The sequence below is a fragment of the Heliangelus exortis genome, chromosome Z, assembly GCF_036169615.1.
Source record: "Heliangelus exortis chromosome Z, bHelExo1.hap1, whole genome shotgun sequence".
Taxonomy (NCBI): domain Eukaryota; kingdom Metazoa; phylum Chordata; class Aves; order Apodiformes; family Trochilidae; genus Heliangelus; species Heliangelus exortis.
The window spans coordinates 50,908,313-50,928,803 of NC_092454.1; the positions used below are offsets into that span (position 1 = coordinate 50,908,313).

At 36.5% G+C, this 20,491-nt stretch overlaps 1 protein-coding gene across 1 annotated transcript in view; it reads left to right on the plus strand.

Moving 5' to 3' along the window:
• The window catches only part of JMY (junction mediating and regulatory protein, p53 cofactor), a 60,441-nt gene extending 41,612 nt beyond the window's left edge, over positions 1–18,829 (plus strand). Inside the window, exons 7-11 of the mRNA XM_071730529.1 lie at positions 4,331–4,417; positions 6,932–7,027; positions 8,237–8,777; positions 11,075–11,385; positions 13,416–18,829. Coding sequence (XP_071586630.1) covers positions 4,331–4,417; positions 6,932–7,027; positions 8,237–8,777; positions 11,075–11,382 — 1,032 coding nt within the window. The 3' untranslated portion in view covers positions 11,383–11,385; positions 13,416–18,829. The remainder of the gene's footprint in view (positions 1–4,330; positions 4,418–6,931; positions 7,028–8,236; positions 8,778–11,074; positions 11,386–13,415) is intronic.
• The last annotated feature ends 1,662 nt before the right edge of the window (positions 18,830–20,491 follow it).

Here is a 20,491-nt window from a genome sequence, read left to right on the forward strand (position 1 = left end):
TTTTCTTTTCCTTCCCATTCCTCTGTGTAAAGCAGGCTGTGCATTAAGTGGTGTATATCATGGGCTTATGAAATATTTAGACATTAAAGTCTTTGCTTGTTACAAGGTTTCGGCAACTGAAGATTCCCTTAAAGCTATTCCTTCTTTCTATGGGCAGATTTCATGATTAAAAAAACAAAAGGAAATTATTTTCTTATAGTAGAATAGTTCTGTTCAATTAAGGAGATAATGCAGTGAAAGGGAACCAATTACTCTATGTATAATAAGACTATATAATATAAACCTGTGTGAGTATAGTTTTATTACTTTTTCAGAAATTCCTATTTTTGCAGTTGATGCTTTTTTTTAAAAATTATTTTGTCAAATAATTCCACCAAACCTTTATTTAAAAACTTTGGCTAAAGTTTTGCTAGAAACTTCATTCAACTGTGATTCTGAATATAACTGAGCCATCCTATTTTAAATTTATGGTTTTACAGAGGTTGATGTTTTTCACTGTACAACAAAGACTGTAAACTCTTTATCTTTTTTTATACAGACGCATTTTTTCATTCATTAAGCAGTGATTTCGACTTCGTTAAGCAGTGATGTTTCTTTGTGTTGATGACAGTGAGTTAGTTATTCGAAAATAAGATTTTAATAGCAGTCTCATTACTTAGTTTTTAAAGCTAGTTTAGATTTTTCATTACTGTTATCCAAGACTACCCCCTGCTGGCTGCACAGTAGTATTAATCAGATTATCTTCTAGAAAAAGCAGCTGTTTTATTAAGGAACTATATTTATGATAGGGTCAAGGCAACTGATAGTGTAGAAGGCATCTAGAAAAGTATCTTTGTAAAAATCGAGTTGTGAAGAAACTGAGTTATTTTATGTCCAGGAAGAGTATTCCTCATCATGAGCAGGCTGGGAGAAGCAACTGGTTGGTGAAGCTGTTTTGGGTATGTTCATATTATGTGCTTTGACCTAGGAGGCTTACTCACATGCTGCTGTGTCCATTCAGCAGGACACCTTTACTGACTTTACTGCTTTGCAAACCAACAGTTTAAAGCATAGTCCATGCCAAAAGCAGTGTTATGCAGTGACAATTGGTACAGGGTTACTTAGTATGCCTCAGCTGCTGTTACTACTATTACTACTACTATTTCTAATACTCAAGGGCATAACTACACCGAACACTTGCAGTAATAAGTACAGTTTCCGCATATACTGAGTTTACTAAATGAGAAGCTAATGTTTTAATCAGGATGCTCTTCGCTCTGCAAGAAAGGCTCACTGGAACTAGTTAAATATAATACTGATGCAGATCTTTACATACATTACATGTTACTAGTCTAAAACATGGTAGCTTATCCAGTGATGAGGGTTGAAAAGATTACTTGGCTCTCTCATTTTGTCAGTTTAGTATCAGGCAGCTGATTAAAAGAGAAATGAACATTACTTCTTGATGCTCTCTCAGTTCCATACAGTTGACCAACATCTTTCTGTTCCAGCTCATACACTGAGTTATGGTATTTTCTTTTCGTTGTTTTTTTTTTTTTTTTTTTTTTTTTTTAGCAAAGTTTGTTGCCTTATATTCAACTTGTCATCTGCCACAGTCATCTATGTATTTTTCTTAAGTGCTGGATGTTTTTTCCTTGATCCTTTTTTTCTTGTCGCTAGTTTTGTCTACATGTGGAACCTGCATTTGTCCCTGTGAAATTTCAACAGGTTTTTTTAGGACCATTTCTGGAATTTGTTGATACAGATTTCTAATCCTGTACTTCAGGTTGTCCTAGTCTTTTTTATTATTTCAAGTCATAAAGGGCTAATTATGTAAGAGTAGGTCTTCATTAACACAGAGTTGGCACCATATATGTTTTGGTCTGCTGTATCCTCTTTATGTGCCTAAAATACCTTTCATTATTGCTCTTAGAAAGATTTTAATACTGATGCTAAAGAGGAAGTGCTTAAAAAGTACAGCCCCTCTATATACTTATGAGACATGTCGAAACCCAAACCAAATGTAATACACATTTTCTCATTATTTATCAATTTTTTTTTGTATCTTATACATTCCTCATTATTTTAGACAACTTTTAATTGAACTGATTTAATTGAATCAGTAGTAGTATTTTATACACACACACACACACACACACACACACACACACACACACACACACACACCTGACTAAGCTGGTACAGTATTTCCACAGGAACTTATGCTCTTGTTGGAGTGTTAACCTGTATACGGTACTGTCACAGTTTAACACGGGGCTGTCAATAAAACATTGAGAATGAGTGATGCTCTCTATTAAACCTTCCTTCTCCATAGGGAAAGGAAATAAGGGAGACAGACTTACAGGTTGGAAAACCGCACAGCTTTAACGAAATAGTAATGGTGCAAAGGAAAATTATTAAATATATACAAAAACGGTGTCGCATTCCTCCCCCCCAGTAATGTTCACATCACCACTGAGTCTGAAGGGCAGGCCTGGAAAAGTCCAGTCAGTTGCTGATGGGAGCTGTATGCAGGAACACGTGGATTAAGGGATGCATGGATCGGGATCAAAGGCAGAGCAATGGATGGAGTCTTCCCAGGATGCCAGCCATGGACAAAGAGAGCTTGATGCTTGTGATCCCTTGAGTTTATACTGATGAGTTTATACATATGAGATGGAATAATTTGGTCAGTTCTGGTCATCTCTTTGATCTGCTTCTCCCTAATGGGGGGTTGCATCTGTGATCCCTCTCTACCCTTTTGATTTGTGGATCATAAGATTTTTTTCAGAACCAGGCAGTGGCCTTGGTTCTGCATACTGTTCACTAGATGCAACAATAACCATCAAGCATTATGAGTTCTAGAAGCAGGCACTGGCTGAGAAAGATGTTAATTTCAGCAAGTGCAGCTACTTAGAAGAAACATAGGTGCAAGTAAACTTACAAGAAAGAAATTGGTTCTCCCCTGGCTCATACCAGGACAAGTAGCAACACTGTTGGTCATACTATTTAGAACAATTCAGACAACAACATTCAGGAATACCAGTTACCTTTTCTGTGATCACAGTATGTCTGTAGTTATTGTCTAGGAGGACATAGCTTGTTCTGTGTTTCTGAGTGTAAAAAATTGTGGGCTTTTTTTAATACATTCTCTTGTTGGTTTTGTGTCTTTCTGTGTCTACTGCTGCAGTATCTTGGCTGATGGCTGCCAACTCCATCAGCTGTCCCAAGCTATGCTTTTAAAAGCAAAGCTCCTGTCAGGTTCCAGCTATAAGGACAAGATGACTGATGGCTGGGAACTGCAACTCTAGGGTGCTCTTTTAGCTGCGGTCACACTCCAAACTTAGGTTCCTAACACTTCCATCTCACACAGCCACAAAAACTGTTTCTAATGGCACATTTGACTTCTTTTCAGTTCTGTGTAGTGCTTGTACTGGGCCTAACCTCATTGTCCATAGTTTCTGATTGGTTGGCTGGCAGTAATGCCCCATGAGGTTGTCTGTCTTGTAGGTACTTTAGATCCTTGCATGTGCTTTTTAACAGATGCTTAGCTCTTTTTATGTTGTCTACCTGAAGTTTGATTGTCACCCATTGTAACATGGCTTTTTTACAGATGCTTTATTTGGTTCTTTTTATGTTGTCTACCTGGAGTTTGATTGTCACCCATTGTAACATGGCTTTTTTACAGATGCTTAATTTGGTTCTTTTTATGTTGTCTACCTGAAGTTTGATTGTCACCCGTTGTAACATGGCTTTTTCTGTCTGGCTTGGTGGTGTGGTTTTTTTAACCTGTTTTCTTTGCAGACAATGTAGTAGATGTTTGTTTTGAAACCAGATGTTACAGACGTGAACTTGTAATAGGTGAACTTGTGCATGCAGAAATTGTAACATTTCATAGTGTTTATGCCTCAAAATTATACTTGTAAAACATGAAATGGGAATTGTGAATGTGAAGCTGCCTTATTGTATAGACAGGAATATGTAGTGTATTTAAGATTTAGTTATCCAAGTATACAATGATAGGGAGTTAATACAAGGGCTATAAGACATTTGTGACAAATTGATGTTTGTTGCCACAAAGTCTGTAGTAGAACAGACGTTTCAAGCAAGGTTTGCTTATGTATATTCTTCAGAGAGTCAGAAGTAATACCGTTGGGGTTGTATGTCTAGGTTTTGTTTAGGGATTATGGTTTGATTGTAGGTTAAATTAGCTATATTAAATTAGTTTGTCTGAGGTAGCTTTTGTGATTTTTATTTTCCTAATTCATAGTGGTATTTGCTAAATATGACATACACTGTAAATTAATGTTTAAAACTCGTATTTTATAGATAACATTTTATGTGTCTACAGGAGATCTGTATTGCAAAGCATAATGAAAAGATCCAGCAGCAGCATCGGTGTGAGGAGGAATACAAAATGCACCATACTGTTCAGCTAGTAAGTCTGATTTTTCTGCTCTTGAGTTAGTCTTTAGTCAACCACTTGCATTCCTCATTATATACCAGTTAGGACTAAGAGTATGCAGAGTGATAGCTGTTCTTAAAAGGTGGTGTGTAACCCTGACCTTTGGACCATGGATTTGTTTATGCTGGTAAGGGGGAGTATATAGGTATGTTAGATGACACTGAACCCAAGCAAATAAAACAGTTCTTTTACTCTAGGTTCATGGTTTAAGTGATTACTGCATAGTGCTGTATGCAGTTTGTTAATGTCCACACAGATGATTCCGGACATCTGAGAACAGTGTCAGATATGCCCCAATGAGTGAGGAGAACATACACGTTTTTTCTTGAATCTTAGTAAGATTATTCTTTTTTTTTTCTTTCTACAAAAGGAATCACTTGAGTTGTGTTGTATAAAGATGTAGTCCCAAGCTGCATGCTCCTTTGTTCTCTGCACAGTCTCATCAAAGAGAATTGGCTAGATAGTCCAACTCTTGTGCTGAACATAATAGGTTTTATGTTAAAGAATAGTAAAAATCTGTGCTTAAGAGAGAGCTGATGAGAGCTGATACAGTATCAATTTTAATAAAGATCACTAACAAAGATGCATTGAAATCCAAGTCTCTTTAATTCAGGTTTTGATTAGATTAGCGAAAGTGATTGTGTTTCATCCTTATACATTTTTAGCATTGATACATTTCTTCAGGAAGTCAGCTACATTATTTATTTTATGAAAAGGCTACTTATGGAAGACTCTATGCATTGGCATACTCTTTCAGGATCTTAGAAAAACACTATCTTTTCAGTTCTTACAATAAGGCAAAAGAATTTGCTGACTTGATTGTAGTTCACCAATCACTCTTAAAAGTGGGACTTGGCAAAGCAGAAGGACTTTCTTGTCTCAAACACTACAGAGCTTTTTCTTGTTAATTTCATGGAGATGCCCATTTACATTTTATGAAGTACAATGTGCCAGGTTTTTTTGTCTGTTTTCTCTTAATAATCTGACCGCAAAGTTGTCCAAACTTGAACAAAATAAGAATTGTAATGACACTCAAAATTGTAGTAACATTCTTACTCCAAACCAAACCAAAACCAACCAAACAGAAGAAAAAAACCAACAAAACACACGTTGAATTTGAGACCACATCAGGAAAAGTTTGACCTAATCACACATGTAACATGCAGATGTAGTGGTATAACTATCTTTACTTCTTGCTATGATCTTTTCTTCATGCTTCTGTTTTAACTTTGCTCCACTGCTTTGCTGTCTTCTTTTTACCACATGCTTCTGTTCCTCTATGCTTTTTGTCAGTTTCCTGTCCTTACATCAAAACTTTATTGAAGTAAAATTTCAGAAAATCAAGCTGGATTAAATAATGACATCATAAGTTAATTAAATAAAACTCTTTCATTTACTGTTGTAATTTTTGTGGCTCTGAGCTTTGCGATTTCTTGCACTACAAAAATACTAGTATGACTTTATTTTAAATGGGAAACCTTGAAATTTGGATGGTAATTTTGTTCTTAGAATGAGAGGTTTGAGGTCTGGCTAATTTATACAATTTCTAATTTAAAGGGCTTTTTTCAGAATAATATTCTGCCAGATCTCTAGTTATTTCTCATTTTTCTAGGTGACAAGTCTTCAAGTGGTCCAATTTCAGACTGAAACCTTTATTTTCCGAACTTTGCATTTCTTTGAGATTATAAAATATGAAATCTGTATTCTTATGGGGAAGACAAAGGCTAAGTTTTAAAGTGGAGAAATGTATTTATTTGAGAAGTAGATTGTTATGTAAATCTTAACAGTTAGTAGAAGAGTTACTTTCACACAATCACAAAATCACAGAAGGTCACGGGTCCATAGACAGAGATTCCACAACCTATCTGGGAAGCCTCTTCCAGGGCTATGTAACCCTTACAGTAAAGAAATTCTTCCTCATGTTAAGGTGGGACATCCTGTGCTCCACCTTGAATCCATTGCTCCTCATCCTGTCACAGGGCACAAGTGAGAAGAGGTTGGCCCATCCTTCTTGACACCCAGCTGTCATGTGTTTATACGCATTGAATATACACAAAAATATACCTCCCAGTCTTCTCCTCTCCAGACTAAAAAGCCCCAAGTCTCTCAGCCTCTCTTCATAAGGCAGCTGTCAGTCCCTTAGTCATCCTTGTAGCCCTGCATTGTACTCTGAAGTAAATCCCTGTCCCTCTTGAACTGGGGAGCACAAAACTGGATGCAGTACTCTCGGTGAGGTCTCATAGAGCAGAGGAGGAGGAGAAGCTCCTCCATCTGCTGGACACCCTGCTTAATGCACCTCAGGATACTGTTGGCCATGGCCACAAGGGCACATTGCTGTCCCATGGATAACTTCTTGTCCACCAGGACTCCAAGGCCGTTTTCCATGGGGCTGCTCTTCAGCAGATCAATTTCAATTTGTATTTTTTAACAATGCTGGACATACTGAACGGATATAATAGATTGTATGTTTTCCATACATTTTCTCAGAAGCGGGATCAATTACAAGACGAAGAGGAAAGAAAGAGCTCCTGGGTTAGTCAGGAACGACAGAAAACACTGGACAGACTTCGCACATTTAAACAGGTAATAGAATAAGACTTTTCCTTTCTGCTAGTTTTGTTACAAAATAAATTTCACTAATTCCAGGACTATGCTATTATCTGTTCTCTTTCATTGTATAGTTAAGTGTTCTGTGGAAACTTTAATAACAAAATATGGCATTGGCGGTAATGACTTTGTTGGGCTGTTACATTTCCAGTGTCATAGTAAGTTCCTCTCCACTCTTACATGCACAGCTTATGACAAGACACTTAGTAAATGTTCCCTTAAAAAACATAATACAGTCTAAATGGTGTTTCCTACCACTGCCACTGCTTGATAGAACACCCACCAATGCCTTCCTTTCTTTGACAATATAAATATCTGAAAATGGATAAAAGATGGAATGAAGGGGAGTGAATAAGAAATGAGGTAAAAGTGCAAGAAAGCAGAGACTTTTATTAGCTGGTGAAGACTTCAAGTTTTGCTGAATACATTAAAAATACAGGTATGAGAAATTTCTTTACTGGAAAGCAGTCTTGCTCAGCATTCGTATTCATATTGTTTGCAAGGCTATTGAATGCATACTGTCTGAAAAACACAGGAAATTTATTTATTTTAGCCAGCAACTGTTAATATACTTTATAGTTTAACATATTTATATTGTTATTTCTGTTGCTTTAGGCCTGCCACAGTTGTGTGAAATGTCACAACTGGTTTCAGTTTTTACATAAAAATGGCTTATGGCTGAAATAATTTGAAAAGACAGATGTGAGACAGCCAGCTTAAGAACATAATTAAAATACTTTGGGAAGTCACAAAACATTTAAAGTTTTGACAGATACTTTTTTAAGCAGGACAAGTTCACATCTAAGGCCATTGGGTTAGTTCACAGAGGATTTTGTTGCAGAGGAAGTTACCAGTTCTAGTAAAAGAAAAAGAAGGAATTCTGAATTTTAGTTATCAGAAAAAAGTTTTGAATGTAGAGTCTAGTTCTTTGTGAAATACTAATTCTAACCTACAAATATATGTAAATAGACCAATCACGTGAATTGTGACTTAAGAATAAAAATTAAGAAAACAGGTAATTTTTGCATAAAGGTGAGGATATATTTGCTTTGTTTTTACCTCCAGAGCAAAATGAATTAAATGATCGATTATACTCGTTAGTAGAATCCTAAGGACAGGTACTTAGTGTCTAGAATTAATGCTTTGCATGTACTGATCTAACTGTCAACAACTTCCTCCCTTTAGCGGTACCCTGGGCAAGTAATACTTAAATCGACCAGGATGCGAATGGCTCACGCAAGAAGAAAATCTGCAGCCAGCTCCGTGTCCTGTGCCGAACAACCTCAGTCTTTGCCAGCAACTATACAAATCCAAGAGAAGAGTGAAGAGGTGGAAGTGGAAAATGCAGTTCAGACTTTACAAGTTCATGAATCAACAAGCATAGAACAACTTCAGGATGTCTCCTTACCTCCCAATGGTGTTACCTCTGAACTGCCCCATGTTAATACTTCTCCACTTGCCAGCAGTGACCTTCAACCAGACACTGTTACTGTAGTACCGCTTGCACCCCCTTTGCCTCCACCACCTCCACCTTTGCCCTCTAGAGAAGATGCCACCAAATCTTTAGAGAAAAGCGACAGCTTTGTGAAACGTCAGAGTGAGGAGAAAGGAGTTCAGCACTCTTCTGGTGTCCCACCAGCACATCTGTTGGACAGCAGTCAGCTAGTCAGTGCCAAGAAGAAGCTTAAGAAGACCGGTGATTTAGAGGGTTTACAGAGGAGGAGAGGTAATGTTTTCATTTCTGTGTATTTAATGGTAATGCACACAATTCCTCTTTTGAATTTATCTACAGAAAAGTGGATGCTGTGGTTCATTTAATGGGAAAGCTAGGAAATCATTGACAAATGTCATCAATTCAGACAAACATCACACAAACGCTGGACCTCTGACAGCATATGATAAAGTAGTTCAGCTAGAGAGCAAACAGATTGAAACTGATTCTGTGATATACCACATTAGATTAGCTGGAAAATGGAGCTAGACATTGCCTAAAAGAAAATATTCTTACCTAGTGAACACTGCAAGTATTCTGCACTTCACCTGAGGGGGCAGTGGTGATTTTCTAAAAGCATTTTACATAATCTATGGTCTAGTAAAATGAGCATTTGTCTTGGGACATAGGAAACCTAAGAGAGCTATGTACAAGGTTTCTTCACATTTTCATACAAAAAGCCACAAACCCTCAAATGTTCTTGAGAGATGAATAAGAATATATACATTTAACTGCAACTGGGAATTAATTCTGTAACCATTTGGCAAAGCATGTTATTAACTAGTTAAAAGATCAAAAATTTCTTTGTAAACTTAGGAGAATGAGTAGAGCGCAGGGCTGAGCCAGGAGATCTCTTGCAACCTGCTGTTTCTGTGCTACAGTTTCTAAATTGTCTGCACTTTAGGCCATATTTAAAAAAGGGAAGAATGGCAACCATGTTTGAACAAAATAATCTTGGTGTTTAAGTGAAACATGCTGTATTGGAGATAAGTTTTTATTTGAAAATCAGAGACTGAGATTTTCAAAATTGCTCAGCTGAACTATTACAGTGGAAGTCACTGGGAAAAAAGTACCTCATTAACACTGCTGTAATATGGCTGTAATAACATGTTATAAAAATTCTATCTGTCTCTGTCAGTTACAGCTACAGGCACCACCCTCCCATTGGCATTTACCATCATCCAGAAAAAAATCAAACTTAGAACTGTCTTAATCAATGAGACAGAAACCAGAGCATTTGCTTGTTTAAATTGTCCTTAAATGACTGAAAGTCCTTGAAGTAGCTGCATAGGTACAGAATTCTGAAGTTCTTACACATTTTGCAGGTCACAAGTATAGTGTATTAAGTTCATTGTCAATTTTGATGCTGCTTTGCTCCATTTTTCTTTTTCTGTAGCTCTATTGTTATTTTTCTGATAACCATTTAATCTTGCACTTTTCCATAAAGCATGCATTGTATGCACAATTTGATATATGACATAAAATGACCAATATAAAATCAAATCATATCTTCCCTCCTTAAAGTCTGCAGCAGTACTCCACCTGCTGCTCTGAGTGCCCCAAGTCTCTAAATGGCTTCAGTATGAGAGTCGTTTTCTTCCTTTTTCCTTCAAAGTGCAGTCCTGTATTATTCTTTTATTTCTCTTTTCCTCATGTCTGTTCCAGCTGTCAGGGCCATTAGTCAGAGGGTCATAAATGCAAAACAGGTTTATAAAATGTGTTCCGTGTTACATGAAAAAGAGCTGGAGGTGGATATTCACATCTACTGACTGATATGTGCTGCATGGTGTATGTGCAAGTGTATGGAAGCTGTTTAAAACTGTGTACTTTAGCACAGCATATTCTCTGGGATAGAGAACTGACCTACTTGTTGCTCTTCAAAGAGCCAAAGCCTGATTTTTATTTGAGCAGAGAATTAGTTTCAATTTATGATAAAGTATTAATTTTACTTACCTTTTTTCATTAACTATAAATTAAGAGAATTTATATAGACCCTCTGTGACTAAATGTTAATATATACGTTAGTCCAGAGAAGCAGGAAAATGCATGCTGTTGCATTTACTATACTTCTGGCGTCCTCACTGGCATGTAGTAATATTCATATACTACGTAAAAGCAGTCACAAATGCAAGTGCTGAGAATGGACTGCACAGTTCAATACTTCAGAAAAGTACTCATTACCTGAGTTTCAAAGTCAAGAAAGATAATGTAAAGTTTTTGTTGTGTTGGATTCATTGCAGCTAATTTGATTTTCTTGAACAGGAAAGCTGTCTCATTAAAAAGTTTCACTGCCTGCCTGATAGGAGGTTAAATGGTTTAATATATTGTAACTGTCTGTATAAACCAGTTTTGACCTGGTAATAACAAAAATAAATTTGGAAGCAAAACCAATAGTGGAGGTGCCATTACGTATATAGTGTGGGACATACTATATCAGTAGTGTGCAGCTCCTTTTTGGTCTGTAGGAAATACAAATGAAGACTGGTAAAATTTTGTAAGAGATGTACTGAAGGTCTTTTCATTTACTGCAGTGAGCTCTCCAATGGATGAAGTGCTGGCTTCCTTGAAACGTGGCAGCTTTCACTTAAGAAAAGTTGAACAACGAAGTCTTCCTCCTTTCCCTGATGAAGATGATAGCAATAACATCTTGGCACAGATCAGAAAAGGGGTGAAACTGAAGAAAGTGCAGAAAGATGTTTTGAGAGAATCCTTTACAATTCTACCTGATACTGACCCTCTGACGAGGAGCATCCATGAAGCATTGCGACGAATTAAGGAAGCATCACCAGAATCAGAGGATGAAGAGGAGAGTTTGCCTTGCACAGACTGGGAAAATTAACCTGTAATTAACCTACGTTTAAAAATATACATTTCTTCAACATTTTTTACATAACACTAGTGGCTAAGCCTCAGGCTGTGCATTCTAGGAGACTCAATATTAGTTTGACTAAACTCACTGACATGCAGTGTGGTAAAATATGCTCATATGAATTTAATATTACTAACTTTTCAAAGAATTTAAGGAAAAACATTTTTAGGTGACATCTTCTCCTTGTCTGAATACTTTTTCTGAATATTGACCAAACTACAGTAAAAAGATCTATTTTGTTTAGTAAATTTGTAGGGACTGTTTGCAGCTTATCAAAAAGCTTTAAAAAGCTTTTTAAAGCTTTTAAGTAACAAAGCAACGTGATCAGTCTGGGACACAGCATGTACTTATTTTCTGATTAATTCCTTCCTTGTAAAAAATTAGCATGTATGTCACCTCAGACTGAATAGTTCCAATGCAGATAATTGCATTTCAGTGCTGAAAACACTGAAATCTCATTGCTTACCCTGTGTGACTGATTCTTTGATAGCTTGGTTTCTATGTCTGAACTTCCTGGTTTAATATTACTAATTCCTAGATTATAAACAGTGAATTTGCAAATACAGTTTATACTTCTGCTACTCATACAAATCCCACAAACAAGATACAGTGCCTGAAAGTACAGATACTGACTTCAAAGCTAATGATTTCAGAACAAACCAAAAATGGTCAAGAGATTAGTTTTCAAAATCGTGGCTGCATTGGTAGCACAAAGAGGTTCTTAAGTACACCAGCCTCTTACAACATCTTTCTTCTGTGATTGCTCTGCTACTGGCATGTGGATATACTTAAGTCTCAAAAAAACCTGCCTCCAAACTTAAAATTTGGTGCAAAGAAGGGTATGACAATCTGTAAAGAACTTAAAAATCCATTTAGAAACCAAAGGATATTTCAAGGGTATGCAAGAGAAGTATTTATAATTCTTGCAACACAGCTAGCAGTAGGAAAGAGAGAACATTTTTGGATGTTTACAGTCAGGCATTGCTAGCCTGGTTAGTTATTACCACAGCTGGAGGTCCATTGATCAAGTGCTACAGCTGTTTAAAAAGTGAGGGTTACATGGTTACTTCACCATGTAATCATCTGAATGTTGTGATTATGAAACAATATGTCTCAACCTGGCATTGGCACATGCAATTGGTATACTATTTTCAAGTAATAATGTGTAGGTTTTTTAAAAAAGGAAAATAAATGTTGCCTTTATTTCCTCATGATCTACCACATTTGTTATGAATATACCTACATCCAAATAGGCTAAATGTAATTTGCCTTAGGAATGAAGCCTAGATCTGATATAATGATGTATGCTTATCAAGTGCCAAAAATCATCCTAATGCATGTGCGAGTATTAACAGTGCCTTCTGAAGTGGTTTCATTAATTACTGGAATTTGAAGACAAACTAATAGTATTTAATTCCTGCAGGATATCTTGTCATCTCTTGTATTATCTGCTTTATGAGTGAACTTCTACATGAAGTTATGACTAACTTTTTACAGATCAGTCCTTTCCTTATGGACACTTAACTACATACTAAAACATTGAGGCACTTGTTGTACTGGAAGTGCAGCTGAACAAACAGTATAAAGATGCAGAAGCTTCTGTATGAAATATCAAAAGTTACAAAAAATATCCGAAGACTATCTGAGTATGTGTGCATAATGGTACACATCAGTCACTACACTAAGCACCAAGTATGCAAAACCTGGCTTGCTGGGACTGATGGACAAAGTAAGGGATAAGAAGTGGGCTTTTGCTTTCTATAGTCTTCTAATCCAGTGCTTTGGGCTCCTCAAATGCTAATCTGTGTTCACTGCCAGTAATACTAGAAGGCCAAAAAAGACGTGGTCATACTGTGTGTGTCCTTACCCTGGGAACAAAGAGAATCAAGGCTTTTGAAGAGATTGCTCAGTACAGCGTGTTGGAATTGCTTAATACATTGATCAGAGAATATTTGAACTTAGTTTAGCTTTTCAGATGTCCCTTTTTCTTTTTTCCCAAACAGGTCATTCACAGCCGTTGACATGAGGAAAGAAACCCTAGCTGAAGATTACTTTTCCTCTTCATTTCTGAAAATTCAGAGCCAGCAGTTACGACCATCAATTCCACAGGAGGCTTTCTTTGGAAAAGAAATAGTCTTTCTTTGGCAAATGGTTCAGTATATTGAAAAAATGACCTGAAATTTTAAGGTCACTTTTTTCTTTAGTTTGCTAAAAAAAAAAAAAAAAAATCTGGTATGGGCAGAAAGCTAAGTTGTTTAGATGTGCATTTTCTATAATCAGGAATGAATGCCTAATTCTTAAGCACTTTTTATATTTGCATAAGTAATACGTGGCCAGTTAAGTGAGAGGGGGAACATTTTGCATTGGGAGAATACTTGCTGTGTGAGGAACTTTAGGATTTGACAAGAATCAAACCAACTATAAAACATCCTCTTCACTGCACTGAATATATCATCTGCCTGAAAAAACAACTGAATAGCTCCTTGCAGAGAAGTTTGCTGTGTAGTATGTGATATTCCAGAAAGAGCAGAATTCCTAGTTGCACTGCAGTAGCTGAAATTCAGTAGTGTGCAACTAAACTGAACTAAAGACTTTTTTCTTCTGAGTTTGAAGAAGTGCTTGTCATTATGAAAAGTAACAAGTGACCATAGGACAATTAAGAATAGGAGTTTAATTCAGTACATACTCAAGAATGTGTTTGTTTTGAACATGGTACATTTAGCAGGACATACGCAGCACCTTTTTAGGTCATTTGTAGTCTGACACCTTTTTGAAGTAGACGTTTTCATGCTTTTTTAAAATAATATTTAGCTATGCTGAACCAAGTTAGTTATACTTCTATCATTTGTTATAAAAGGAAATATTTTGTAATTTCATACTTAAAATTATTTTTCTCTTTTGATTTAAAGTGGCTTTTGATTACTCTAAGCAGCCTTCTTTAAAAAAGCTCAAAGCATGTAAACATACTGATAACTCTGTTGTGAAAATCATGCTTCTCTAGCTGGTTTTCACTATTCCCTTTACTGGCTGCAAAAAGGTTTGTATTTCATACCCACAGGCCTACTGGCTGAAAAAACATTCCTTTTGATCCTGACTTTTTTTTTTCCTTTTTTAAAAAAGGAAAGTGACAACTTCTTCTGTGGTGAATACTTATAAGTAATTCTAAGCATCATAACTAATGGCTGCAGGCAGCTACTCTTACGATACCACAGCACTAGGAGGTATGTCAGTAAAGTGTCATCTAGAAACTCCATTGTGATGCTAAAGTCAGGCCATGACAGTTCTAAGAAAACTGAATTTTCACAAACATTTTATTTTTCCTAGCATGACATACACTGTGTGTGAGAAGTACACAGTCCTTGTCCTTTGCGTAGTGTGGTCTATTTGCTGTTCCTGTTGTGACAAACAAACTACTACGTGGATTTTTTTCTTCAAGTGGTGTTATGCATTGCTGCTGTCATGTAATGGAACACATACTGTGTTAACATTTTTAAAAGGGGATTTTGTGTCTTCCCATTTACTTACATAAAGAGGAGCAGGGGGACTTACCTTAGCAATAGGCTATGTAACCTAAATGAACCTCAGATCTCAGACCCTTCAGTTGTTTTGCTGTGGCCATCCTGAAATCAAAGCTCTGTCAAACATCTGGAAAGGATATCGCTTTACTCTTGCTATCAACAGGTGTTTTCTTAACCTTGTTGCCTTATTTATAAAGTTAATGAACATTGATTTTCAAAGTACCTGTGAGCAGGGTTACTGTAGAGTTTTATCGATTTTGCTGTATTAGTTGTCAGGTCTGTATTTTTCTGTCCTGAGATCAGCTCTATGAAACACGTGATACTGGCTTTCCAAGGGCCTAAGACTACACGATATTTTTCTCTGAAACTGCTTCTCTGAACCCAAAGTTACATGGTCTGGTTGTAAGCTGTCTAATTCTGTTTTCATGCAGCAGTAGCAGTAATTTCAAAGTTGTATCAGAATCATTTGACATTGCCTATGCCATTAACTGTGGTGTTTCTTCACTACATCTATTTGTCTGTCCTTCCAGTCACACCACACATTAAAACTGAGGTAATCAAATTTTTGCTGTAGCATGAAGAAGAAATATGGTATAGAATGGTGATTCACATTATACAGCTCATCTGAAACTTAGTTAACAGTGGTTATTGAGCAACTTTTATATAATTTCTTTCTGATTTTCCAGCCTGCAGTTCTATTCCTTAGAGTGTGCATATGAGACACTAGCAAAATTCCAAGACAAGGAAAAATAGTGTAGTTTGAAATTATAGGTGCAGTTGTCCCTTGCACAACATTTGTGTCTGCAGTTTACCACTGTGTTGTGACTTACCTAAATAGCTCAAGGCTGTACCATACTACAGTTTCCAGACTTGTTTGCCATGTGGACATCTTTGCCTTGAAAAATGTGTGCATGGTTGAGAAAAATTGCTGTCCTTAATCTTTATAGTTATCTGAAATCTTAGATTCATGTATTAGCTTAGTTTATATAAGTAAAATGCTCATATGAACATGTATTTTATGCACACATAGAAAGTAGTCACTATGCTGAGCACAGCAGTTTGTATCAGTTCAAAAATTCCATCTTCATTGTGGAAAGTGAATGGGTTTTACTCTGCATACTGCTAAAAAAAAGTAACTCCTGGATTGAAATCCACCAGGAGTCACTAGATGTCACAGTATCACATAGTTCTCCACTTTGATATAAAAATTGTGCATAAGTGGTGTACAGGCTAATGCATAAAAATTCCCATCCTCTCTAACATGAAATTGTGCAGTGGGATGGCTACAGCAGCAAATGGAGAAAGTCCAGCTATATTCACAAGAAAGTTACAGAAATTACGAGAGTCATGCATTGAGATTGGTTCTTCCATTGCTGAGGAAAGCTGGCATAATCATGTTGGCTCTTGAGAAATCTGAGCAAGCATGACTAGAGAAAAAACATGTAAACATATGCAGGGAAAGAGAGGCTCCATAAAAAGACATCTATATCGCTGGTATTTTTTATTTGTGGCTGGACTTCATTGCTGTAGTTGCGTTGTTCTGTTGCTAGTGATTTATCTTAAGCAGTTTGCCAGTTTTCAGGCTTTTTTCCACTTTTAGAAACTTCTTTGTTCAGATTTAAACTGTTTCAGTATAGTGTAGCTGACCCGTTGAGTTAAGGAGTTGGAATGTGTAATGATTATTGTACAAATGCTGATGTAAGGACTGAAAAATCTTTCATGAGTGGGAACAAGAAATGAAATACTCAGTTCCTACTAAAATAACCAAAATGTGAGGTAAACAGCTATAGTCTTTTGATCAGAAATGGAATTTGCATCATCATGAATTTCATACTCTCATTCACAGACATTCATATTTTACTTACTTTAGTATGTTTTCATATGTTAGTTACCTGTCTAGATGAAGGCTTTTTTATTTTTTTTTAAACATCTCTTTTAAGGTGTTTTGTTTTTTGTTTTGTTTTTTAAACCTAACAGTCAGCATACTACACCAGACACTTGTAAAATAAATTAGTATGATTATATATTGTATTCTTTTGTGGCTGCATTGGGGATAGAACTCAACATACTTCACTACATTATTTGTGAAGAATCATTTTGAGTATACGCACTATATTCTGTAATGTCTAATGTTAAAGTAATGACAGGTGCATTATTGAAGATGCAACTTATTGAGGAGATAGGAACTGGTGTTGGCTAATGTTACCCTTATTCCATTTGTTGCACTGAATTTCAAGGGTGTAATTTGTAAAGAAAGTTTGCTCATGTGTGTAATGAGATCTAATTTACATTGTAACGCTTATGTAATTAAATTACCTGGATATATTTCTGGTAATGATTCCATAAGGATGGGCAAAATGTTGTTATGTTTAGCACTACAGAAATAATGTTAAAGAACAAGTGAAGCTTCTTGAAAAGAAAAGGAATAAAGAGAAGCACCTTACTGGGAGAGCGTGTTGCATGATTTCAGTGCTACTTGAGCTGACAGACAGTAGGTCATCCTAAACTTGACTGCAAATTGCTCTTTGGTGATACAAGCACATTAACATACTGCTATCAATGCTGTAAAAAGTACAGCAGTGGCTATTTTTAACATATAAATATACTGTAATTTAATTTTCTCCTACAAAATGAATATATATTTAATTGCTGCCTAATACATAAATACTTAAAGTTAGACTTTTTAGGAGGTTTGGGGTGGGTGGGGATGTCAGTGTATTTTTAGGAGGGGCTGTTGTATATATGGTTCTTTGCACTTCCCTTTCAGTTTGACTATTAATCCGTAACTCCCAGCTCTGACTGTGGTGAATCTGCAACCTGACATCTGTGAATTTTTGTGCTGATTCAGGTCTTCTGTATTCTGTGACCCAAAGCTTCAGAATTCGACAGAAAAGGTCGTCTTTCCATTCTCAAATGTGAATGCTCTGATGTACCTCTAATATGGAAAATGACCAAGCAATGAATTTACTCTGCTCAGTTTCTAATATTAATGTAAAGTGTTAATTAAAGCTGGCATCTGAGGCTTTTAACCAGTGTCCATTTGGAACAACTGAAAAAGGACAATGGCTGTTTTGGTGAGAATGGTCCAGACTCTGCAGAGATTTTATTCCAGAGATTGTCACCCAGTCAGTAATTAGTTTGCTGTAGACTGGCTTGATTTTCAGATTTAGAAACATTTTTGATTTCTGAACTGGGAAATAGGTGTTGGGGATTATGTATATTCACTTAATATTTCCCAGTGTGTTAGTGAAGTTACTATGTTTTGAATTTCATCTTAAATATATACAAATGCATCATCATAAGATGAAAGCGTAAGAAATACAGATGCCTGCAGGTTGTCTTGCATGAATGAAGCCAGTGAAGTTTAATGAAACTAACTTCTTTGTTAAGCCTGCCGAATAAATAAGAAATAATCAAAAGGAAAGCAACTTGCCATTCACTAGCTTTGTGCAATATTATCAGTAGACACTACTAGCACATTGTGCTTGGCTTTAAGGAAATTCTTTAGCTTCATTATATTCAAAAGGACATATTAAATGCATATTTTGTTGTAAACAACTCTGCAAATTTACTATGCCTAAAAATGCTCAATGTTACAAAGTATTAAGCAACAATTATGTTAAAAAAAAAAAGTTACTAAACAAACATTCCTAGCAATACCTAAAAATTAAAAATAGTTTTAACTGTCTGCTTTTTGCTCTTTTTTCTTTAGTGCAGCTTTTCTGCAATGCAAGTTTATTGCTGTGTATTTCATGGGTTTTATTATCATGGCTCAAAAATTAAACCTGTACACAAAGTACTGCACTCACGTTCTTGTAAATGCAATGTAACATCATACTCACAGTTTTGGTGCTTTAAGTAATTCCTTTTTTCATTATTAAACAATATTTATTTGATCACTTTCTGGTTTTAACTTTGAATATGTACCCACATTAAATTTTTTTTTTTTTAGTACACTTTGGTTCCCACAAACAAAAAAACCAAACTCGTATCTTGTTCATTTAGGTGTCCATTATTCATTTAACTCCTCAAGCTGACTGTCATTGCTTAATTGCAGATTAAGCAGTTTCAGCCTTAGCTGTGTTGCAGCAGGGAATAATTTAGGTAATATATTTGTAAACAAAGTCACATAAACAATTCAATCAAAAGAGAAAAATTGTCAATGAAAAATGGTAAAAAATTTAAACCCAGAAATACAAAGAGCTTGGCTCCCTTATTACACTCTTCTGCCTTCTACTGGCAATGCCACTACATAGAGTAAGCCCCCACCTGCAGTCACTTAAAATACATCTAATGATAATGGAAAATCTCAAAAGCATGGAACTTGTCAACTCTTTGCTTTTTACTATATGTACACTATCATTTTTCAAAATCAAATTAGATTGATATGAACTTGGATACTTCATAAGCCGAAGAGTTTAACCTTTTTTTGGAGGGGGGTGGGGAGTGAGGGGTTGGGGGTTAGAATATCCTGTAACAGATGACCTATCATGTCCTGAACTAGAGCTGCCAGCTGTTTGGTGGTTTGTTTGGGGTTTGTTTTGTTTAGGTTGGGTTTTTTTCCGTATAGACATTTTGTGTTCTATTAAAGAGATAGATAATGTATCTTTTTCCTTTCATTCCTGTGTTTCTGGTACTTGAGCTACAGTGAAGGGTAGTCAGTGCAGGCACGTTCTATGCTCAGCTGTCCCTTAACATCAGAGGGGAAAAACAGAGGAAAAAAGCAATCCTGAGAAAACAATTAAAAGGTATTTCTAGTAATAAAGTGAAACGAAGGTTGTGTTTGCAGTACGAATGTACAATGCAAAAGGTCATATCCAAAATCTGAGGCCTGTCTAGCTGAGGATTTCAGTAGTGTTTCTCACTTCTGGTGACAATGGTAGATGCTGCTAATTTTGAGCTGTGGTAGAAAATGTAGAACAAGTAGGAAATGTGTTTTGAAATAAGCAAGTTCTTTGATAATTACTGGCTTCTCTTATGGAAGAATAAGGTTGTGCTTGCAGCTGAGGTCTGTTCCTAACACTCTCACCCTGGCAATGTGTGTGACCCTAGCATGAGTGCCCTCACACATTCTGCTCTGTAGGACAAAGTTCTGTTTATTACCATTGGCTACCATCAGCTGGTGTCTGCTTTGGCACTGCCTTCAGTAGATAAGTAGCTGCTTTTCTGCCACTCTTGCAGCTATCCTACAGGTGGGAAATACATATAATAATGCATGCATCAGTATTGCGGATGAGTAAAGGAGGGCCACAAAGATGATCAAAGAGCTGGAGGATCTCCCTTAGGAATATGGGCTGAAGGAGCTGGGGCTCAGCCTGGAGAAGAGCAGGCTACAGGGAGACCTTATAGCAGCCTTCCAGTACCAGAAGGTGACCTACAGGAAAGCTGGAGAGGGACTTCAAACAAGGGCTTGTACTGATAGAACGAGGGGAATGGCTTTAAACTGGAAGAGTGTAGATTTAGATTAGACATGAGGAAGAAATTCTTTCCTCTGAGGGTGGTGAGACACTGGAACAGCTTGCTCAGGGAAATTGTGGATACCCCTTACCTCAATGGGCCAG